This window comes from Pteropus medius, unplaced genomic scaffold (genome assembly GCF_902729225.1).
Source record: "Pteropus medius unplaced genomic scaffold, Ma_sr-lr_union100, whole genome shotgun sequence".
Taxonomy (NCBI): Eukaryota; Metazoa; Chordata; class Mammalia; order Chiroptera; family Pteropodidae; genus Pteropus; species Pteropus medius.
Genome location: NW_024349797.1, coordinates 3,909,303 through 3,934,151, shown reverse-complemented (window position 1 = coordinate 3,934,151; position 24,849 = coordinate 3,909,303). Strand labels below are relative to the sequence as shown.

At 45.3% G+C, this 24,849-nt stretch overlaps 1 protein-coding gene across 3 annotated transcripts in view; it reads right to left on the bottom strand.

Moving 5' to 3' along the window:
* Positions 1 to 981: 981 nt before the first annotated feature.
* IFT43 (intraflagellar transport 43) overlaps positions 982 to 24,849 on the bottom strand; it is a 73,602-nt gene continuing 49,734 nt past the window's right edge. The window contains exons 4-9 of one of the 3 annotated variants that reach the window (XM_039883858.1): positions 23,699 to 23,731; positions 22,995 to 23,041; positions 2,371 to 2,443; positions 2,027 to 2,102; positions 1,485 to 1,547; positions 982 to 1,313 (exon numbers count right to left, since the gene is read on the bottom strand). In XM_039883858.1, the coding sequence (XP_039739792.1) occupies positions 1,176 to 1,313; positions 1,485 to 1,547; positions 2,027 to 2,102; positions 2,371 to 2,443; positions 22,995 to 23,041; positions 23,699 to 23,731 (430 nt within the window). In that variant the 3' untranslated portion in view covers positions 982 to 1,175. The remainder of the gene's footprint in view (positions 1,314 to 1,484; positions 1,548 to 2,026; positions 2,103 to 2,370; positions 2,444 to 22,994; positions 23,042 to 23,698; positions 23,732 to 24,849) is intronic. The other 2 variants (XM_039883859.1, XM_039883860.1) reach the window with 2 other exon arrangements.

Here is a 24,849-nt window from a genome sequence, read left to right as displayed (position 1 = left end):
GGCACTAGTCACTCAAAAACAACCCCCGGTGGGTTTTTGAAGCGTTGAGCCTTTGTGTTTTCTGAATTTTAATGAAGGGTTTTCCAGGCAGGGTAAGAGCAGCGCGGCGCACTCCCCATGGCCCCATGGCCGAGGACAGGGGCTTAGTCAGCTGCTGCCAGCCTACATGGGCCTCATCCGAAGTGGCACCTAGGAGAGGCAGGAAGGGAGATGTCCCCGTCCTCAGATGAGACGTCTTGGGGAAAAAAAGAGAGAAAAACAAAAACAAAAGATGTCTCTGTTTAGAAAAAGTGTTGGGCTCTGCTCCAGATCTTGGCTCGTTTGGAAACAAGCAGTGACGCTGCTTAGGGGAGCAACGAGGCAGGCGGCTAGGTACCTGCGAGGTCAGAGGGAGTCCCAGGCTCCCGAAGAGAGTGTTCCTGAGGAATTGTCAGGGCTGCCAAGCTGGCCCCTGCTAATGAGAACCAGGAGCAAGGCTCTGGGAACCTGTGGCAGGAGGGAAACATGCTGTGGGCACCCCGGGCATGGGTTACAGGAAGAAGGGAGAGAAGGGTGTGCTGTCAGAAGAGCCGCCAGACCCCCATGGGAGGAATGGGTCGCCTTACCACACCCACTTCTTGCTGTCTCCTCTGCTAAGCTGCCTGAAAGCACGATGGAGGCAGCGCAGCTTCACTAAGGGTCTGAATGTCCACAGTAAGAAAGGCGTCCCAATGGCCCTCCCCTCCGACCCTAAGAGGCAGCTGCGGGCAGCCTCCCATGTCCCTGTGTCCAGGTGCTTACAGGCAGATGCTCCAGGGAACTGCTGCGGCCTCTGTGGACTGAACAACTTGCAGGAAGAGTGACATCCCTTCTCGCCCTGAATCTAGCTTTCCCTCATGCTCTTCCACAACTGGGAGAGTTCCCATGGGGCTGTTTAAAAGCTGCTTCCTTCACTCGATGAATCGTTCCAGGAGGGCGCTGGAAAGAAATGAAAGAGATGGCCACAGAAAAAAAGTAATTTATTATGACTGAATGTTCCAATGTGGTCTACTGAAAATAAATATTTTTATTACAAAATATTCCATATAAAAATTCTAAGCTGCTGGCAAGCCTTAGTTTTAGGCTTATTGAATCTTTTCAAGCCCGAAGCGGAGGTTACTCTGTGCAGGGAGAGTGGTCTGCTGCCCCGCAAGGGCTCAGGTGTGTGCGGACTGCCCCACAGGGTCCTCCTTCTCTGTCTGCAGCAGGTCCCACTCGGTGAGGAGCTCTGAGGACACCTCAGTGTACAAACGGTCCCAGTCCCAGCTGACGTCATCCTGGCAAGAGAGGTACTGCTGGGGGTAGAACAAAGGAAGGCCTTTCTCTGCAACCACAGCCCACTTCCCACACCCACCTGCAGGGGAGGCAGAGTTCAGAGTTCAGCCTTGGGGTGGGTGAGGGTTGGGGGCACCTGGTTACAGGAATGACCTGACCGAGAGAGTTAAGGAGCTGCTGCTGCGACGTACTTCTCGAACTTCGTGTTCTGGGGCAAGGGCTTTGGTGAGGAGCTTCAGGTCAATCTCTCCATCCTGTGAATGCAAAAAAATATGGCTGTGCACCTCAGGGGGATTTCAGACAACTATCTCTTGCGAAGTGAGGAGGACAGGTTGTATGTGGTAGAGCTTCCCAAACCCAGATCTGCAGGAATGCCTTCTTGTAAAAGAGTAAAAATGTGAGTGGACCACATGGCCTGAGGACTGAGGGAACACCACAACATGCTACAGCGGGGCATTCTTTGGGAGAAGGTCAACAGTAGGGCGGGGCATGATAGTAGCATATCTCTAGGGCCAGCATATTTATTGACACCAAGTGGGCAGTCATGGAAGCAGCGGGGAGCCTGTGCTGGGAAACGCTGGAATCTGTTGAGTCCAGAGATGCTGTAATACCTGAGGATGAGGTTGCCAGGCAGCCTCAGAGACCCATGGAGCCACGGCTGGCTGTATGGCCGTGCAGGGACTGAGAAAGCCCTAAGGAGTCTACCCCTCTATGCCGAGGCCGTTCTACTCACCAGGGTCTGAAAGGCTGCATACTTCATGAGGTCATTGTCCAGGTCACGGTAGGTCATCACCCGGTTTACCTGGACACTGCAGGAGAGAGAGAGAATGTGAGGAGGAACCATAGGCAGGCCCAGTTCCAGGAGAGCTGCTGGGCCACTGTCCCCAGAGCCTCGGAGGCAGCTGGGAAGGGCCAACGTGGAAAGAAAATGTCTAATAAAATAAAAGCCCTGGGATGGATCTCATCACCAGAAACATCTGGATCAGCACTAGGGGTGGCCGCACTGAGATGGCATTTGGAGTACATTAATTCACATGTTCCCTGCCTCCCCCCAACTTCGTACCTAACTGAGCGTACCTGGGAGGGGCTGCCACCTGCAAAACAAAGTCTTCTTCTTGTACTTCTTCCAGATCTGGAATAACAGGAATATCTGCAACGAAAGGCGGCAGCGAAACTGTCAGCCGCACGGGTAGAGAACTTGCCTGCTTCTCCACATCCTTCTCACGCCAGCCATGGGGCAGTATGCTGGGGGTAGAAGGGACACTCAGACACCATCTCTGGCCTCCAGGGGTCCCCAATCCAGGGCTGTGGTACTGAACTAGAGGTGTGCATTAGGATCAAAGGTAGAACTTCATCAATTTCTGAATCCCAGGCTTTACCCCAGAACCTGCTGAATTAGAACCTACTGGGTGGGGCTCAGGCATCTGTATCTTTTCCTAAAATTTCTTCGGTAATCTTGATGAAAGCTCTGGGTTAGGAACCATTGGAGTGCATCTCCAAGGAGAAACGTAAAGAAATGAGAAGAGAGAGCCAGACAGTACTTGGGTAAGTGTTCATGTTAGAGGAGAGAAAAGAAGAGGAACCGATGGCTGAGCCTGACATGGCCAGAGACAGAGGAACTAAGAAAGTATAGCGGCATGAGGCGGATGTCACTGGGAGCGTACCTCCTCATGACCAAGGTGCACAAGTGCATTAGCTCATCATAGACTTTGCAATTGTCAGTTGTCATGGCCTCGAGCCAGGTCATATGTCTTAAGGACATTTTACACCTAATGATATGACCTGGCTCCCCAGCAGTGTATGTGAGATCAAGGCCTCTGTTTGCCAGGTCTAATAAGAGGAGACCCAAGGCCCTTTCTTTCATCAATTTATAGTCATGCAAATAGAGAAACAGAGACAGCACATCACTTAAATGTGGCAACTAGCTTAAGATACCAAAAATATCTTCTCATGAGGACAACATGACACCCTACAGAAATATCTCCTTCTTCAAATGAGCATCATCAACTGGTAGAGGAGTTTTCCTTGTTTTAAAAAGTCTGTAGAGAGGGGCAGAGTGAAAAAGAAAGAGATAGAGCAGGAAAAAAAGGCGAGTGGGCTGAGAAAGTCATGGAATCCCCAAACCAAATATTAAAAGGAGGAAAAATCCCAGAAAGGAGAGAAAAGTGAAGAAACCCTTCGTTTCTGCTTCTATGAATTAAATTCAATTTTATTTTTAAAATACACGCAAGATTATTCCAAGAACAGCTGGGAAGACCCTTGCCATTTTCAGGCTATTCAGGATTTAGACTTCACAATTGCTCTGGTCAAGCTAAGCCCGAATATATGTCATTTTCAAGCCTTGTGTCTTTGTTGTTGCTTCTGACTGTGGGGTACAGGTGCTGTACCTGGAAAAAGAGAGGAAGTATACAAGGGAGACACAACAAATAAGACACAGAGAGGAAGAGACACGTGGAGAGTGACTAAAGGAAGGAAATGGGATAAAAATAAAAAGAAAAGGCTGATAGGGAAATAAAGAATACGCACACTCACTCCCCCAAAATGAGGAACTGAATTCACCAGGTCCTCTATCTAGAAAGAAGTTGTTCAGAATTTAGATGTATCTCTCTATCCTGCTAAAGAATTAGAGATGGAATTCTCTAAGATTCTATTTCTCGGGCCAACAGAAATCTAGCTTTCGCGTTCACTCTTGCTCCGTGTCAGTAATGCAGCCTGTGGGAGGGATGCTGCCGACATGCTGTCCTGGAGCCCAGGGTGAGGGGGGGTCTGAGGCCAGCGCGACTGCACAGAGCCTGCAGCGGGGAGGAAGCTGCTGTGCCATGCGCCATCAGCAGTGTGACAGTTTTGGAGTGAGCCAGTTAGCTGCTCCTGGCTCTCCTTGGGTGTGGAGTCCAGCCTGAGATGAATATTCAGAAGTTGGTAAGAAAATGCCCCCTGCTGAGTTTGGGGCTCAGGACAGGTCTTCCCATAGTCCCCTTTCCCTCCACAACGCTAGCATTTGGGTCATGTCAACTCTGCCCAGCTTCTCCCAGCGCTGAGGAGCTGCACTGCTGCCCAATGTCCACTGCGACTCCCCACGGGCTTCCCTCTTCATCCCTGCCCCCTCCTCCAAATGTGCACAAAGGAGTGTGGGGCTGGCCCATCTGTGACAGATCAGAGGTCAGTTCGGGCCTTGGCAAAGGGGCCTCTCAGAGTGGCACTGGTGGGGCTGGCCACACAGTGGGATTTCTCTCTAATTGGAAGCCTGGTGCCCAACAGAACCCGGTGAACTGCCTGAGTGGGACGGAGCCAACGATGACAGCCAGGCCAAGGCAAGCTGCAACATTCCAGTGCAGTGACAGCTTGAGCCATCGCAGCAGAGTCAGGCCATCCAACTCCCAGCCCCCAATGGAACAGGTGGCCGTGGAGCCGGTTTTGGGCAAACTTCAAAGAACTTCACAATTTTACAGTTTCTGATTTATAATCACAGAGAAGTACTTGCTTAAGTGTACATAACACATTCTTGAGAATTTTTGTTTTCTTTCTCTTCTCTCTCTCTCTCTCCCCCGTCCCTCCCTCCCTCTCTCACACACATATACACACACCATGAACAAAACTAGAAAAAGAAAATGGACCTGAGAAATCCTTCTCTTCACTAATTACCTACATAGAATGATACAGCCTGTGTGCAATCAACACAGCTATTTGACTTCCAAGTCTGGAACAGTGACCCAGGCTGGTTTAGGCTATCAAGTTTAACATGAAAAAGCACACAATTTTAATAGAGATATTAAGAGAAATATAAGAGCCTGCTCTAGTACTGTTGAAAAGCTACCACTGTTTTTTAAAAATTAATAATTACGTTAACTTTATTCTCATTTTTTTCTATGCTGCTAATAAGACACGATGAGTTAGTTATAGGGGTAGGACTCTCGGCCAGTCGTTAAGAGCGCAGGCGCTGGAGGCAGGATGGCCGGCTTCACATCCTGGCTCCCCTATGTACCAGCTGTGGGACTTTAACCTCTCTGTGCCTCGGTTTCTTCACCTGTAAAACTAGTATAATTATACCCACCTCATACAGTTGTAAGGACTAAATGCTATGCTCAGTACGTGATAAAAATTCTGTAACTATTTCTATTTATTTAATATATATGATATTGCGCATGGACAGAAAGGACAGGGCTCTTCCTTCATTTTCTCATTTACTCCTGCCCATTTTCCGGACAGGAATGCTGGGGCTCAGCAAGATTCGGCAGCTGTCATGAGGTGAGACCATTAATAACGGATAGAGACAGGCTTCCGACGGGCACCCCCCACCCCGAGCTCGTCCCTACCGCCCCCCCCATACTTTCTCTGCAAAGGTACAGTGCCCTCAGAGACACTTCCTACCATGGAGGGGTGAGACAACTGCACGCAAAGTGAACAGCTTTCACTTGCCTGAGACTCTATGTCCTCTGTTCCTGGGTATTTCTCTTGATTCCAATAACCATAAATAAGCAAAGTCTCTCCCTCACCATATGCCCTGACTTGCCACTTCCCTATGCAAGGCCAAACGGAACAAAATGAAAAGAGTGCACCCACGCCAGAGGGCCCTAGGACTCACCCCCGCCAGCCACGTCTTGGTAAACTAGTCCCGTGGAAAAGAGGTGGTGGCCGGGCACCTTGAAGAGCCCCCAGAAAAGCGGAAGGTGAGGCAAGAGAGCCATGATGCCTCCGGTGCCACGGCAGTGGGTGCCCCATCCTTTCTCTCAGCTCGGCCGGTGGGTAGCGTCTCCTCACACAGGTCACCAAGCCCACACAAGTCACATGCCCACGGGGATCTCCGTCCCCACGCAGATCGCCATGTCCACGCAGGTCGCTCTCCTCTCACAGATCATCAGCTGCTGGCTTTCCCAGCTCCCACACCTTACGCCAAACAGCTTTTCCTTGGTCTTTGCACTTGTTCTCTGCCTCTTCTGTTAGCTATCTATCTCACATGTTGTTCAACCTGCTTGTCCGGTTAGCAGAACGGCGGGGAAACTGCATTTATTTGCTTCTTCGTTTGTTCATTCGTTCATTTGTTCATTCATTCAAGGAATACTGATTGAGCACTACTACGTGAAAGGCACCATGCTAAGTAGTGCCTGTAACAGCAGCAAATAATGGGCATGGTCCTCATCCTCATGGAGCACCAGCATAGTGGGGATAGTAAACATCAAAAATTTCAATACATACTGTGAAGGAAACGAACTGGATTCTATAGCTGAACATAACAGGAGATCGAATTGTCTTATTTCTTAAAGGTAAAAGTAATATCACATGTGGTAATAAGTTCAAATGCTCAGAAAAGTTTAAAATGAAATTTCCCTTTCTTTGTAGGGGCCCCAGTTGTCTCCCTAGAGGTGATCGCTATCAACAATCTCTTCTATGTACTTACTGAGAGGATTTATGCATACCACAGCACATGCGTCCTTTAAAAATGTGTGCAAATGGGATCGCTTTACATACGTGTTGTTCTGCAATCTGCTTTTATCTTCCCTGATAATATACTAGTAAACCTCATTCTTTCAAGTGAGGTGTATCATATTCTATTCTATTATCGTATTCTATTGAATGGATGCTCCCTAATGCATTTAATTCAGCCCACGGAGCATCTAATTTAGAATTTTGGGGGGTGGGGTGAAGAGTTAGGGAAGCACAATGAATTAGTGACAATGCAGCTGGAAGCTGAAGGATAAACAGGATTCAGCCAGGCAAGGGATGGCATACGCAAAGGCGCTATGAGGTGACAAGTAACTCGAAACACTTAAGAAACTTTTGAAGGAAGCCCAGTGTGGTTGGCAGGTAGGGCCCAGGGGAGAGTGACATGGCGGGTGAGGCAGGAGAGAAGGTGTCTGCTGCCAGGTGAGGAAGGGCCTGCATCAACCAGCCAGGAAACATGGCCTGGGCACCTGTTATACGCAAGACCTCTTCTGACCTTCTGAGATACAAGAAGGCATAACCAAGATGGACTAAGCATGGAAAAGTCTATACATTAAAAAAAAATGAGCAGAGAAGGAAAATGCACTTCCCTTTCTTTGTCAATCATCTCAGAATCCAAAAGGCAGAATTCAGAGCTTCTTACTTCGTCTTTCCATCATTCTGCATTCAAGGTCAGTGAAATTGGCCCTAGGCCTGCCCCTTAGATGGTAAACTAGCTGAGGGCAAAGACCACATCTTGGTCACTTCTGCATTCCCAAGGACTGGCAAACCAAAGGACAACTGAAAAGAACTGAATCAACAGATGCCCTTCAAATATGAAAGTCACATACACGCAAGAGCCATGTCAATCTTCTCTATATCGTTCCAATTATCGTTCCAAGTGCTACCAAACCCTAAAGTGCCTAAGTAGAATTCATTTCACAAGAACAACCAAGAGCAATCCTTGGATACTTCCTGGATTTGCTAACATCCTAGCAGAGGCTGTGCCTCACTTGAGAGCTGCTCCTGCTGGAAAAGGCCTGCACATATACAAGAAACAGTGGATGAGAGGGGCAAAGTTAGAGAGGACGAGTCGCTCAAATTTGGTCCATATGTGCCTCCATCCTGAAGCTGGGTCACTGCTCTTCACCAACCTCCCCTTGTTTCTTGCTTTTTGGATCTCTAGTGTGTCCCACTAGAGATCCACTTTCTGGGAGCCTCCAGTAAAGGCTTGTTAATGCACAGCAACGACAGTAAGAACTATTTCAAAGAAAAAGATTATTGCCAAATGGAAAACCCACGATGATACCAGAATACTGGTCTGCCAACAGATCTACCCAACAAACCAACTACCAGATGAAACCACAGAAATAAAGAATGAAACACATGGGAACACCAGTAGGATCAGTCACAAGTTTCAAAGATGTGAGAAGCTGCCATTGCCCTGGAACACATTCATTACAGATGTTACCATCACACCTGTGCACTAAAATGCTAACTACCCAGTATAGTTCCAGAGGGATGCTTTTCAGCCCCTGTGGCCTGACAGTAGAAGCCTGCCCACTTCTTCCTATGAAGCTGGCCCCAGCTTTCTACGAGACGCCTCTTGCAATAGCCTGCAGTCAAATCCAGCTGTTGTTTGCCAGTATGGGTACAACTAGAACAGAAAGTGATTTCCTAGACTGGAAATTCCCAGCTTGAAATGAGTACACTCTGGGCATCACTCGGGCTCCTCACCTGGAGTGTGCATTTAAGTCCTATAGGAAGGAAAGAAAAATGAGGGACCCCAATCTGGCCCCTGGGTCCCACAGGGAGCCCCTCTTCTGTGTGTGCCTCTAGGTTCTACTCCGCTGATTTTCTTGGTTGGGGATTTCCTAATGGAATTTCCTGGTCAGGTACAGATGGGTTTCTAGAGATACATAAAGACTTTTAAATCCCACTACTTTCTCACCTTGGCACCTTAGTAAATAACACAAGTGGCTGGCCTGCCTGTCAGCTTCCTTGGGTGCTTACTGGCAACATCTGTCCCTCTCACTTCATTCACTAACTGAGCTCCTGACAGCAAAAGCCTTACACACAATCTCTTCCCAGAGCTGCCTTCCCACTCAGTGCCCTGGCCACCGCAAAGCATCCACGGGCCATTAAGGGCTCGCATCCGCCATTCACAGCCAAGTTCAATAACCAATCCACATAAAAGAGATCTGGACATGCTGCTTAAGGACACCCCAATAAGAGCGGTGCAGACAACCCCTAAGTCTGTGCCCAAAGTCAACAGACCTCAGCAGAGCTCATAAGCTAAAGGAAACAATGTCCACGGCTTTAGATGATGGCAACTTTAAACCAGAGAGCATTATAATTTTTCTGTGCAGCTGCAAAACTTTGTTTTACTGAATGCCGTTACCTTCTGCATCACGTATGGGGAATTTTAAACAGGCAAATGGAAGAAGGTCTGATTGAAGATGAAGTTAAGTGAAAGAAATTGGTCTCATTTAGCACATGACAGGATTCATCTGTGTTCCCAAGTCCACTGAGGTGGCATCATGGGCGTTTCATATTCATGAGCTGCGGCGACACTGTGTCCCCTCATTTACAAAGAGCCGTGTTCAGCAAATTCTGTCCCTGTGGACACTCCATGCATTTCATGGTCTTGTCAGAGAGACATCAAACGCTCCAGTAACCAAATACCAGAAAATGGCTTTAATTAGTGGATCTCAATCGTATAAATAATTTTTTTTTCTAAGTGAAAAAAAAATGGAGAAATTTTTAAAAGGAAGAAGAAAGGAGGAAAGCAGTAGGCAACAGGCTTCAAACGCCCGAAGGAACAAGGGAGAGAGACGGTCTCAGAGGAGCTCCCCAGTGAGCCTGGGCCCAGCACCATCGATCCCCTGCGCTCCCTCAGTCAGGGTGCAAAGGACAAAAACCTGCCTGCAGGTCCCTGGCAGGTCTGCTTTATAAAGACTCATCTTTTGTGATTTCGCCTGATTCAAGCGGGGTCCAGCCTGTACTTGTTACTGGCAGGGGTGGAGAGTGGCAACACATATGGGAGGAAACGGCCTGAAAACTGTGATGTTGGCTAGAGAGCCACACTGCAAACGCTGAGTTCAGGACTGACCGTGAGCAAAGGGCGTGATCCAAGATGCAACAGAGTGAGTGTCTGCTTGGGAACTGTGCACGAGCAGGTTCCCGAGGAACTGTGTGACAGAGAGACAGAAAGAAGAGATGCCTCGTCCTGAGGTGCCAGCCTGTGGAGGGGTGGGGGAGGGTCATCTGTTCCGTATGCTGAAATGCCTCCATGCTCCTGTCCAATGGACCCTCTGCTAATGCTGCCAGGGAAAGAGATCACAGGCCTTAAGAAGATCAAAATGATTGTTCCTCATGGCTCCCAAGCTGTGGTGACTCCCCAGGTTGACAACAGGTTGGAGAGGAAGGCTTGGACTGACTGCAGTCTCTGAGATAAGCCAGGCCTCAGTACAGTGTGATGCTGGCTGGTTTATGAGCAGACAAGGGGCTTTGCTAAGAGTGGCAACTCAGCTCGTGGTATAACACAGCGTGTGAAAGCCTGATTTCACATTACCCACAGGGATGTTAGTGCTTTTCTGAAGGAGCCATGAATGAAACACCCCAGAATGAGATTCCCCATCCCCCACGTCCACCCAGTGCTGTATGTATAAGAATCTGTATTGGCCATGGTCGTCAACCAGGCTTGAGCCTTTCAAGAACTTCAAAGGTAGCATAACGAGAGACAAGTGCACCCCAACAAGGGTTCTCTAGAGCAGGAGTCCCCAACCCCGGGCCAGAGACCGGTCCCAGTCCATGGCCTGTTAGGAACCGGGCCGAACAGCAGGAAGTGAACAGTGGGTGAGAGAGCAAGCTTTGCTTCATCTGTGCGTGCAGCTGCTCCCCAGCGCTAGCATCACCGCCTCAGCTCCACCTCAGATCATCAGGCATTAGATTCTCATAGGAGCACTGGTCCCTGGTGCTAAAAAGGTTGGGGACCACTGCTCTAGAGGGAAAGATCCCATTCAGCCCAGAAGCCTGACACTGAGAGGAGCCCCGTGTCGCCTGCTGGTGTGACCTCTACGGAGCATGCATCACTGGCTACTGACAGTTGAAAGAAACAAAGAACAATGCATAGGAATGTTCCCCACCATTCCAGCAGCTCTCAGAACTTCGAGGTGATCCCAGCTTTGATCTGTTGAGATACGTTAAGGACAAGCAGGGGTAAAAGACTTTAAAAATGATGAGGAACGAAGTGGCTGGAAGGAATAGAAACTGAGGAACTCTCCACTCTCTTCAATAGGACCCAAGATGAGTGACACGGTATTAATGTGACAGAAAACACCTTCTCAGAGGCACCAGTAGAAGTATGTTAGAAACCAGGCATATCTGATTCTATTTCATCCTCTTCGTGTTATGCTCAAAAAAACAAGACAAACTACACTGCTTTTATTCTAAATCCTTAGTTTTGTGTTTTCCTTATATATATTTATTAAAAACATGCCACTTTGATCGGTGCCACCCGTGACACCCCCACACACACAACGCTTCTGAGCAGTTCCCTCCGTGCAAGGCCACTGCTGGTGACAGCCAGCTGGTTTTGATCAGAGCCATTCCGAATCGGATTTTCATAAGACAGATGAGGAGTCTTACTGCTCTCTCTCTCTTATCAGATGAGAAACAGAGGGGGAGGGGAGGGGAGGACGGGTCCTGAGGGAGCCGCGCAACAATCAAGGGCTGCGTGGTTCTTTCTCTGTCCCTCGCTGCCACAATTTTCAAAGGCGTTTGCCTCGGGCACTTTTAAATGATGGTGTCTCAATTCTGTAATCATCTTTCAAGAGCTTTCTCTTAAAGGGTCTTTCAGGTAAACCTAGTCTGTCAACCACACTTACGGACTTAGGAATCACATTCCCAATATGTGTCCTGCGTGTGTGTGTGTGTGTGTATATAGACGAATACACACACGCACACTGAGCATCTGTGAATTTTTAGAAAGCTGGTAGAACCTAGAGCTAGAAAGGAAGATCTACCACTTGGCCATATCAAGTTCATCTCTTACTAGGATAAGAGGGTCTCCTGTACCCCTCCCTCCCCAGGATTTCTGCTTTCTCTGGCTTTTGCTGTCTCAGGCCCTTCTTTAGGAACTAATTTCTATGTGTGATGTGTTGGAAGGAAAAGAGTTCTCCAACTGAGGGCTAAGTGATGTGCCAAGTCCAATCTCAGATGCATAAACATGCCTGGCCCTTCCCATCTCACCTAAGCTGTATCTGGCCGTCGGTCTTCAGACTGAGTAATGCACCACGGCCATCTATCTGGGAGAACACATGGTCACCAATCATCCCAGACCACAACTTGCTGTGGTTTGGTTACGAAGAATATCTGGAGCAACTCTATAACTCTATTTTGCCTTTTCTCATTGCAGAGAACATTACGGCTCTTTACGTAGAATCCATCTTTTGAAACAGACATCCTAGAACACAGAGCCTCTATTTCTTTCTAGTCAAATAAAAATCTAAGTGGTCTACGATCTCCCTGGGCAGTGGTTCTCATCAATATGAGCCTGTCTGCATTTAGGTCCTCTCACTTCCTCTCATTCCTCATCCATCCACTCTCTTCACAACTGTATGGCGAAGTATCCGTGTCTCTTCCAGAAAGCTGGAATAGTTTGCAGTCACACCTAGGACAGTCTCACAAAACTAAATGGGATTGGTTCTGTCCTATCCTCATCTTGTATTCTATATTCAATCAGGACAGAATCAAGGAGCTACAGAATAAATATCGCACTCTCTGTAATGATTTCGGGGAGAGCCAGCTCTCTTTTGACTTGTGTCAGTGCTTAATGCTGGATGATTTATTATTAATCACATTCCTCCTAACAGACTATAGCAGGACAGATTGCTGTAGGAGCTCTCTCTCTGTGTTCCTGGAGGAAGGTTAATACGACCTGCTTCATTTACAACATGCATGCAGACATAGCACAAGACTTCCTTTTGCATTCTTCCCATTCTACCTCTTCAGATGGAGGCATGTAAGTAAACTGCTCACATGAACAAACAGAATCGAAACCCAGAGAAGTCACTGTCGGTCATGTTTCAGGAAAAGAGATGTTTGTGATAGTAAGTCTGGAAAGTCTGGTGTGACCTAGAGATGTCAGCGCACCACTAAGGGCGTACGGCACTTTGTCCCAGCTCTGCCAATGGAGCAGGAGGTCTGTTTAAGACTCTGGCCTATGTCTGAATCAGGGTATAGGCACAAGAATTCATTATCTAAAAGCAGTCTCAATGGATTTGATAGAAAAGAAAGTTTAACAAGAAAGAGAGGAATGGTCAGACCTGAAGATTCTGTTTCATGTCGCAGAACTTGAAAGACCTGGTATCTGGCTTTTCTCAACTCAGCCTGGATGTTTTAGACAAGACTTCACAGTGAGAAGTTCAGCAGAGCTGAGGACATGGACCAGCAGGTCAATCTGAGGATCAGGAAAGGAGAGCAAATATGCAACAGGGTGCTAGAAAAGTGAGTAGAGACAAGCTTTCTCAACAAGCAGGACTGAGAAACAAACCCACCACATGTGAGAGCAAAGAGGAAGGCAGTGAGAGCAGGGTGATTAGGAGTCACAAAGCCCATGTCTGAATTCCAGCCCCACCTTGCACTGGAGGAGCTCCTTCATACTGGCTCGTAAGAACCGAAGGCTAAATTTTTAGGAATTTTGCATGCAGTTAAACATTACTAAAGAGTAAATCATAAACCCTTATAATTAAATAAATTACATTAAAAACAAAGGTAATATTCAAACCTCACTTCTTAAATGTTACATTTTACTTCATCGGTGCTGTTGAAATTATTTACATCTAATGTAGCCGTATAGTGGAAATACGATACACTAGTGCGCTACTGCCTAGCCTTTCCCAGCTCTGTCGTCAGCGATGTTATGTTGGTAGCTTGAAAGCAGCCGTGGTGGGAGTATTTACACCACAGAAATCAGCAGACACCACCAATGAGGACTTTTCCCCCTGGAAAGCCAGTTGTTAAATACAGAAGTCACTTCTTATCTGCAGGGGATACATGGATGCCTGAAAGTGTGGATAGTACCAAACCCTATATATACTATGTTTTTCCCTATATATATATACCTATGAAAAAGTTTAATTTATAAATGAGGCACAGTTAAGAGATAAACAACAACAGATAATAAAATAGAACAATTTTAACAATATGCTGTAATCAAAGCTATGTGAATGTGGTCTCTCTCTTTGATAACTGATCTGATAACAGTGATGCCTACTAATTGACAAATGGGTGGGCAGTGTATACAGCATGGGTATGCTGGACAAAGGGATAATTTACATCCTGGGAGAGACAGAGTGAGATGTAGAGGGATTTCATTATGCTACTCAGAATAGTGTGCAATTTGAAACTTATGATTTCTGAAATTTTCCATTTAATACTTTTGGACCATGGTTGACTGTGGGTAACTGAAACCACAGGTGAAATCGCGGGTAAGCGGGGGACAGCTGTATTTACCCAGCACATCACGCTTATTAGCCATGAGACTTGTCAGTTACTTAACTTCACAAGGCTTCAATTTCTTCCTCTGTAAAATGGTGATACTCGCAGTATCAATACCATTTCCTACAAGACTGACTTCTTTTTCAACCTTCTTACCCAATACCCTATAAAGACAATAAAGCTTAACAAAACAGAGACAAAAGAGAGGACAGCTAACCCTTGGACCAGTGCGCCCCATCCCTCCCCACCCCACCCCTGCCCCGTTCCTGCTGTGGATATGTTTAGCTAAAAGGAGTCCCTGTGTGTGCTTGTATCAGGGAAGGGAAGAGAGGAATGGGTTTAGAAAGACCTTAGCATCTAGTCCCAGTGACTTGAAATTTAGAAAAAACAAATTGATTTTAAGGAACATTATTTAATAAAAAAAAAAAAATCAATGCTGGTTAGAATAGTTTTAAAAAAATTAGGGAAGCAAAGGAACTAGGTTTAGGGACCACTTAAGAAGTCCCATATTAAGCCTAAGGAAAGAACGCCAACATAATGGAACATTCTTACTCAGCGAGAGAAAGGAATTGAAACATCAGGGTTCCAGTTTGTCTGTACTTAAAGAATTCTTTTCACTTTCCCTTTTTTTTGCATTAAAGCTGTTTAGGCTCAGAGTGACTGCTATTTGCAGGAGAATGGGTGAAAGATGTGGTGAAAGGATTAAGAAAAGAATGAGAAAGACCCCAAAAGAGTTAGAAAGCCAGCAGACAGAGATGAATGAGAAGAGGAGCAGAGGGGCGACTGAGTGATAGCTCTCTACAGATAGCATTTTTCTAATTCCACTGACAGTCTAGCATCTCACATCTCATCCAGCCTCATTGCTTGGCTGTGTTCAGCCACTTTTACCATTTTCCCTGTTGACATGGATAGAAAATTGAGCAATTACCCTTAAACTCAGGGCTCTCAGATCATCCAGATTGCTACACTTACAGAATTAAGTCCCCAATTGCCCCTGGCAAGAAGTGGCTCAACTCAGCTTGTCCGTTAGGAATTAAATACTCTTTGGTTGGCCATAAGGATTTATTATTGCTAAGGTTTTGAGGTATTCAAGTCTGTCAAAACTGGACCTCAGGATGCAAAGAGCACAGCCCCCTCTCTGGTGGGGATGAAGCCTGCCCAAGAGGCACTAGGAGCTGCCAGGGAGAAGGAGTGACTATTCCACCCACAGTCCTGGGTTACACTATGATGCAATGGTTACACGCCAGAAAGATCTAATCTTTTTTTTAAGCTCCTGTTTTCAGAGACTTTCCGCTTTCTAAAGCCATATTTTGGGGCTCGCAAATTTCTTCTTAACTTGAATTTAGCTCTGAGGTAAAGTGAAAGTTGAGTCCATATCTAATTGTGTTTTCAGAGATCGCCTCAATCTGAATATTGTTCATCTTTTTTAAAGATAAAGAATTTTCCTCCCATTTATGTACTTCTCAATATTCTTCATTAAAGTTTTACATTCTATCCAGAGTTCATACTCTGAGAGCTGGATTTTAGAACTGGAAGAGACCGAACAGGCCTAGAACCGCTTCTCGGGTTAGAGAGGTGACATGACTTTGCACCTGCTGTCTCCTCTACCAGGGTCCCCCTAGCCCCCACCCCCAACTTCTACCCTCCTTTGCTGACAACTCTACTCCTCCTTTAAGTTGAAGCTTAAAAGTCACTTCTTCAGAGTGGCTTTCCCTCGCCACCCAATCCAAATCAGGTCTTTACATTATTCTCTCTCAAAGCACCCTGTACACTTCTGTCAGTGGACTCAATTGCAACTCATCCTTATTTAGTTGTGTGACTATTTGTTTACTCCCTATATCCAGGACTGGACTGTATGAGGGTAAAGACTAAGAATGTCTTATTCACCATCATATCCTCAGTGCCCAGCCCCATGTATCACACATAGTAGGCATTCAACAAATGGTTGTTAAATGAATGAGTTGAATGGATTGACTTACCCAAAGTCACTTGTAGATCCTATTTTTAGACCTGATGTTCTTTCTCTAACACCACATAACTTTCCATTACAGAGTAAGTTTAAAAGTCTTTGAGCAAACCAGAAACTTGATTCCAAGAATTCAAATGATTATGTCATCTAAATAGAAAAGATCGGTTTTACCATCCTACAATTTTGGGACCCTGAGGTCACTTAGAGGTTTAGGCTGTCTATCATTCTCAGTTATTCTCTATAATGATGAACCCTAACTTATCAGAAAGAAACTCTAGCTGTGATTCCACCTAGAATCAGCAGCAAATTAGATGACTAGCAGTCTTCAAACTTCAGTAAAGGCAGTTTATATGGGGATATTGAGTATCTGTAGTTGAGAATGGACCAGAATCAGGGCTTAATTCTGCAGAACCAGCTTTTCTTCTAGTTACTTATTCACCCTCCATCTGGAGTCTCTCCTTATGCTAAGCAACTTGCCTTGGAAGGTTTCTGATTCTTTTCTCCCTGACCACATCCTATCCATCCCTCAGGACCCAGCACAAGTCCTTCTTTCTTCCTGAAGTGCCTCTAGCCCATCAGGATCACTTCCTCTTCTAAACTCATGAGCCTAAATAAAGTAAATCACCAATGTAGCAACAGCATTGCCTTTGCCATCATTATACTGTTGTTTTAGCTATTTAACTCCTACAGTGCTTTTTATCTTTTATGCTTTGTCTCCCCAACAAAGTCCTGCGTTCTTTAGAGCACAGCCCTACAAGGTCTTACAAAAGATTTGCAAATCACTTCCCAAAGGCCTAATCCAACTGGCAGATGCATTTTATTCTATTTATGAAGTGATTTTTAAAAATTCTGTCATTTTTTTGACATACGAATTTGAAAACTTTTAGACTGCGCCATCTCCTGTCTGGGTTCACCACAGACCCCGCCATTCTTTACTGTTATATATTTCTGCTGTTTCATGTGTTTATATTATCTGCCTGGCCCCTAAAGGCATTTGAGCTTGTAGCCTGCCACAGTCTTGCAAACAGCCCCCATGCAATACATTCTGGTTGACCAACAGATCCCCAAATCACCTTTAAATATCATTCATTCTCTGTTTCTCATTATAAAAATACACCTTATCTTAAAAGCTCCTTTCTTCTGTTTGTCAGATCTCTTCCCTCGGAAACCAGAGGCATCAACAGAGGGAAAGAAGGGTTTCTCTTCTCTCCCTAGGCATATTCCCCAGGGAAGAAGCAGCAACATGTACCAAGAGTGAAGTCAGAGAGGCTGAATGCTGAGAAATATATTGTGTGACATGGCTCTATAAAAGAAAGGAGGGTATCTCACTAGATAAAAAGCTCCTGGAGGGCAAGGACTATGCTACTTACCACTATTCTCCAGCATCTGGAGCAGTTCTGGCCACAGGAGGCACTGTACGAAAACCTGCTGGCTTTCCTCAACAAGGCTGGCGGTGGAAGGAGACCAGCCGCCTGGGGGTGGGGGGCGCAGACTTTAGATCCTCATTTCTATTCATTTCCTCCTCTGAGATTGCTCCCAATCACCTATCCCTACCAAGTAGAGAGAAACTATCTGTCCCTTCCTAGATGACATGCCCCTTGCACTGATTACCTCACAAAACCTAGGTGTGATTTTATTAAGGGAACCAGTAAGTTCCCTTACAGATGCCCAAAGATCTGTTTAATGTCACTGCTGAATGAGTGTCCAGGGGTGATTGGGGCAATCACTCACGGAGTCTCCCTCGCCACTAGTTAAGTTCAAAGGAGTAGACTTCACTGGCCAACCAAGTAATTCTAGAAAAGTAATTCTAGCAAAGATAATTCTAGAAATTAGTTATATGTAACATATAATTCCTACTGCATAATGGATTCTAAACATTCACATACAGTGAAATGGACTAAGTCCAGTGTGAAGTGTAACATATGAACTGAATTCCCATTTTTCAGGCATAACTGCATGGACAACAGATTTACGCCGGGAAGAGGCATCCCTCCCAGAAGGTGAAATCAAGTGCATGCTCTGACAAAACTCCAGAGCCAAAAGAAAGGCCAAATCACAAATTTCATACTCCAAGTTTATGAAGGGGAAAAAGTACTAGAGGTATTCTCTAAAAATAGCTATCTTTCTTCTTTCCTTCCTTAAATAAATTGTATTAAGCATCCTATTGGTCATGCTGGGCACCCTGTATTACACACCTGGGAGCTGATAGTAATACAGCCTACCTGTGGAAAGAGATGCCAACATAGCCGGGGGCCAGACCCAGAGGCCTAGAGCAAGGACTTGGGTCAAGACCTGTATTCAAACCCTGGTCTGGGCTGTGTAGGCTGCGGCATGGTGGTCATCAGGCTACGTTCCGAACCCTGGTGCTGTCATCTACAAGCTGTGTGGCCTTGGGCCAGATTACTCTTCTTTGCCTTAGTCTGCTCATCTTTAAAATGGGGATAATGAATAATCAAACTGTCCTTCAACAGGTGAATAGATAACCAAAATGTGGTGTGTCCATACTATGATTATCAATAAAAATGAATAGGATAATGACACAGGCAGCAACCTGAATCTCAAAATCATTACAGTGAGTGAAAAAAGCCAGACACAAAAGCATACATACATATGATTCAGTTTACATAAAATTCCAGAAAAGGTAAACCACTCTATTATGATAAAAAAAAATAATAATAATAACCAACAAAAACAGATCAGTAGTTGCCTGGAGACAGGGGCAGAGGAAGGATGGACTAGAAAGTGGCATGAGAAACTTTTGGGGGTGATGGAAGTGTTCTGTAGCGGTGTTTTCACAGGACATATATGTCTGCTCGAATTTCAAATTGTGCACTTTAAATGGATGCACTCTATTGTACGTAAATTAGACCTACATAAAGTTGATTTTTAAAGATTTTTCCCATAGATTTGTTTTGAGAGTTAAATGAGGAAAAAAAGTAAAACACTAGGCTTAGTGGCTGGCGCATGGTAAATGTTTGGTAATGAGTGGTGATGGTGGCGATATAGCTGGAGACCATGGTACAGGAGCAGAGTGCTTGGGAGTCAGAAGACGAGGGTTCCCGGTCCCCTGTGCATTCTGCTATTTTGCATAATAACCACTAAGTCTTGATTTCTTAACATGACAAATGATAGGTTTGGACAAGACAGCCTATAAAACTGCTTAAAGCTGCAGCAATTTGATTCTAATTGTTGGCAGCCATCACAACCTTCTAATAATATGCATTTACGATGTGTGTGAACTGTAGTACGCAGAAGGTTTTGCTGCAACATTTAACAGTTACTCCTTGGAATATAGCATTTTCACACATTGAAAAAAAATAGAGAAAGGCAGATTTCAGAAGTCCTCTAAAGGGAGATGGAAAGAGGTCCAAGGCAGCATGTGGAGAGGCCTACAGAAGAATACCAGTTGAGCAAACCTTCTGTAGACCATAAATTTAATAAGCGCCTCAGTTATCAGCATCATGATTTCCATGCCTATGACTCCTCGACCACCTAATAGCTTTGTTACTGTCTGGCAGGGGTCCTGCCTTCTCGAGTCCTTTGGCACATCTTCCTGGATGGTGACCCTGCTGCCCCTATGCAACCAATGGCCGAAGCAACTGACAATTGGTGAGGACGGGCAGGCCAACAGTGTGGCCAGCACCCACCAATCACTGAGCCACCACAGCTGCCAGTTTAGCACTAGCAGAGGGCATCCTAGGTACATGTCTGGGAAATCTTGGGAAGAGAAATGCAGGATACCTTCTTTAATAGGGCATTGGGAATTATCAGTGGGTGGAGAAGGTTGGCAGCTAGGAGGAGTTTAGTAGAGCTAAGGAGGGACATCTGGCAAAAACGAAATGAGGTTGTCAACATGAGATACTGGAAAAAGCAAAGAAAAGTGCTAAAGAATGATGAGAGCATGCTCATAAGCTCTTACTAAATCCGAGAATACAGACTGAATTCCTGACCTCCAGCGACTGCTTTTCCACCTTAAAACTCCTTTGGAATGAGATGAGGCAGAACTGTTTCACACACTCCTTTCCTCTCTAGTCCTGAGTCCTGGCTTCAGAAGCACTATAGCATGGTTGTCAAACTTCAGTGTGCTAAACAGTAGTAATCCAGGGAGCTTATTTAAATTAATGCAGATCCCTGGGCCCCAACGCCAGCTTCTGCTTTGTGGGTGGCCTGAGACTCTGCCTTTTAGCCATCATCCCAGAATATTCCACAAGTGTCCTATATGACCCTTGCCCCAATCCTGTGAGGTAGCTAAAGCACAAGTAATCATCCAAGTTTGACACATTTAATTCTCTCCTTCACTTTGTAGTTGTGTGCAAAGGTGAGTTAATAGAAAGCTTTAGGACTCCTTTCTAGCCATGAGAGAGTCCCTGGTACCGGACTTGTCTTACTGCTGTGAACAATTAGAAAACTAAAAAAGTATCATATACAACTGTTTTCAGACAGTGGACAAGGCAGCACAGGACTGTGACCCCCGAGAGAAAGGAAATAAATGAAGTGAGCTCTGCCGTCACCTTGGCTTTCTGCTTAGAGGTACTTCCTGGGTGCTGGCACTGTGAAGGGGAACCCCTAGTAGAGCAAGGAGGTCTCACTGAGTTGAGGAGACAGAGGTCAAAGTTTAGAGGGCTAAGGTGGCTGGAATTTGAGAAGCAGAATGTGAGAGACGGGGAGCTGTGTAGAGAAAGAGCTCCAGAAATATAGATTGAGAACATACTAAGCAGTGCATGTACAGGGTCAAATTGCACAAGGCTGGGCAAAAAATTACCACCAGCAAGGTGCAAGCCAAGCAATCCCCAGAGCGCGCATGGCACCGGGAGGGGCTCGGCTCCACCCAGGCCCGTGGGAAGTCCTTGCTGACAACCAGGCTCTCAGCAGAGACACCGGAGAGTCTTCCTGCTTGGGGCTAATGCTAGACTTGTGCTAATGAAAGCTTAACACATTCTCAAAATGATCGAGCTGATCGACAAACACACTGACTGCCCACCAAAACAAATACATCAGTCTTTAAAGAAAGACAGCAAGATCCAGACACTCAACGTAGTAACATTCACAATAGCCAGCGTCCAATCAAAAAAACCACTGATCAAGCAGAAAAATATGACTTGTAACCAGAAGAAAACTCAGTTGAAAAACTCAGAAAAGACAGAGATGATAGAATTAGCAGAAAAGGACTTTAAAAAGAGCTGCAATAAAGGTTACTATCAAGGAAAAAGAAAAACATGACAAATGGAAGATAAATATAGATATGTCTATATATAGAAAGAACTGAATGGAGCTTCTAGAGCCGAAAAAATACAATATCTGAAACAACAAAGTCACTGGATAAGCTTAACAGCAGATTAGACGTTATAAAAGAAAAAGATCAGTAACATAGCAATAGAAACTATCCAAACTGAGCAGAGTTTAAAATAGACGGAAAAAAAAAAAACAACAAAATACAGAGCCTCAATGACCTGTGTGGCAACTTCTACTGAGGTAATCTACACACCTGTAGTTGGAGTCCCAGGGGAGTGAGAGGGGAGAAAAATACACTTAAGGAAATAATGGCTAAAATTCTCTGAATTTGATGAAAACAATAAATCCAGAGACTCCGGAAGTTCAAGTGGGCTAAACACAAAGTAAACTACACTAAAGAACATCATATCCAAATTGCTGAAAATAAAAGATAAAGGAAAGTAAATCCTAAAAGCAGCCAGAGAAGAATAAGACACTGCATACAGGGCAACAAAGAATTATCACTGACTTCTCATCAGAAATCATGTAAGCCAGAGAACCATGAAATAACTATTTAAAGTGCTAAAAGGAATAAAAAGTTGTTAGTCTAGAATTCTATATCTGGTAAAAAGTAAAGACATTTTCAGACAAACAAAGCTGAGAGAATTTGTCGCCAGAAGATCTGCTCTACAAAAAATGTTAAATAAAGTTTTTCAGGCACAAGGAAAATGATACCAGATGGAAACTGAGTTCTACACAAAAGAATAAAGTGTGAATATGGTAAACGTGTGGGTTAAAAAAAAGGCTTCGATAATTTAGGTCCCAAATATAATCTCCTCTCTAGTAAGATTCTTGTAAAAAGTACGCACAAATTTTATCTTTTCTCTCGAGTTTTGAATAAAGGCTTCATCTGTGCCATGGCTACTGAACGACAGTGCTGTTTCTCCCTACAACGTCAGCCATTAACTGACTACTCTGTGTTGTGCACTGAAGATGAGAAGATAAATAAGAAATGGGTCTGCCATCAAGGAGCTTAGAGCCTGGTAGGAAGAACAATCAAGGCAACAAAGAGTTAAAGTGTGACAGTCACCTAGCTCTGTGACTACAGGTAACTTATTAACCTTGCTGTAGTTTAGTTTCGTGGACTATAAAATGGGGATAATAATAGTACCAGCATCCCAAGGGTTGTTGTGAAGATTAAATGCTTTAACATCTATAATCTGGTAGAACAGTGCCTGATATATAATAAACACCTACTAAATATTAGCTGTTGCTGCTGCTGTTGTTACAATATTGCCCAAGAGGTTGTAGGAGAACAGAGAAAGAACAGCTGAGCCACAGAGCGAGTGGGATGGGAAGGGAAGACATTTTAGAGGAGGTGATGCTTCAGCTCAGTTCTGAAGGACGAGGAGGGTTAATGGATAAAGGAGGGAGTGAGGTACTCCAGGCAGAGGCTGCAGCACTTAGCAAGGCACAGATGAGGTCACTGCAAACCTTTTCAGTAAGGCTACAGCAAACAGTGCCTCAGCTGTAGCCCAGGAAATGCTCTGGGGCCCTGGACATCCCTGGAAGCCTTCGACCTCCTCCGAGGACATCTTACCTCCTCCGTCATCTAATCCATCCAGGCTCTGCTGTCTGAGGCGGTAACTGCCCCCAAAAAAGAAAGAAAGGAAAACAGAAAATGAGTTTCAAACACAGAGAGAAACAACCCAGATTTCTATTGTATCCATTCTTTCTCCTAGACGAAAAAGTCCCTGGACCCACATTTCTCCATCAACTTGCTCAGTCCTAACTGGGCAACTGGGTTTGCCGCGTCTGGCTGCCCAAGCTGCGTGCCGCATCGTTCCAGGGTGGCATCACAGACTATGACACGAATGCTCCTCCCAACCCCGGATGTGTGACACTCGGCAGTCCCGCCTCACAAGCCATCTTTACCTGGTAACTTTCTTTCTGATATAAGTTTTAGAGAAGGCTAGGTTTAGAAGCTGTTGCTTCTGCTCATCTATATCAATATAGCAGAACCTGTGGGTAGTACTTTGATACCTGGACATATATATAATTCTAAAAACCACGCAGGGTGGGAGATATGACATGGGCATCAACGCCAGAGTCCAGACTCTCAGCTGAGGAAGCAGCATTAGCCAAACCCTTGATTCTGTGCGCATAACCCAATCGCAGAGCACAGCCAGATTCCTACTGTTATTTTAATGCTGTGCCCAACAAAGGCTGAACAGGTAATGACTACCAAGACTGCACTGTTGACAAGGGTCACCACAGGATGCCATAAGAATACTGGAAACATACTCTTCTATTTCTTCAGAAGCCTTCCTTCCTGACCTGAAAAAAAGAAGGACAAGGTTTATGAGAACCCACTAGTCTCAAGCACAGTCTCATGGAATGTTGGAGAGGGGGCGTTTCAAAAGCAGGGGCTAGTTAGCATATCCCAAGTGCTTTGCCTGGATTCCTTTTTATAGACCAAGGCCCATACCCAGCATGAGAGAACTAGACACTGTGATGCCGTCTTATAATCTTATTTCAGCATAACTCTACATCAGATTGTTGAATTTAAGTGCAGGCTGGATGAGAAGCTTAAAACTCAAGTGGATATAGATGATACGGTGCCCTCCTTTCTTTCAACAAATAATTGGACCAATTTATAGAACACTTTCCTAGGACTGAGGCTTTGGGTCCCACCTGGAGCTGTTGCCCTAAAAGGCAAAACTTCTCATGCACAAGAAGGAAGGAACCAGCCACACAGCTCAGGCTGCAGGTTCAGTGCCTCTATCTCTGTAACTTCCACACGGAGGACCAGAAACCCCGAGTGAGGCTGGCGAGCAGTGTCCTTAAGACATTCCATGGGAACGGGAAGTGTGTTTTAAAAAACGGACATCTAAGGCACTGGCTCTCAAACCTGAACGTGCATGAGAACCATCTGGGAAGCTTGACACACATGCACATTGCTGGGCCTGGCCACAGAGATGTCTGGATCAGCTGGTCTGGGAGAGGGACAGCTCAGGAATATGCACTAAAACAAATTTCCAGTAATTCTAATCCAAGTAGGTCACGACTGACACTCTGGGAAACACTGATCTTAAGTCTTCTGAATGAGATTGGAGAATACTGGTGATTATTAAAGTTGAGTGTTGGGTACGTGGTGATTACTTTTCTGTATGTCTGAACATTTCCACAATAAGAGTTCTTTTTATTTTATTTTTTTATGAATCCTTTTAAGTTAGGAATTAATCACCGTGACGAGCAGGGGCAAAGGGTGGCCAGGAGGCAGGGTGCATGAGAAGGCCCTCAACAGTAAGAGCGACTTTGGAACCAAACAACAATTCCTGCAAAATGCAAATAATCCCCCTTCAAAGAGTATAAACATAAATCAAGCCCAAGTTTGAATATACTACTCTTCTCATGAAATTTAAACTATACCTACTATGCAAGAGAGGAAGAGA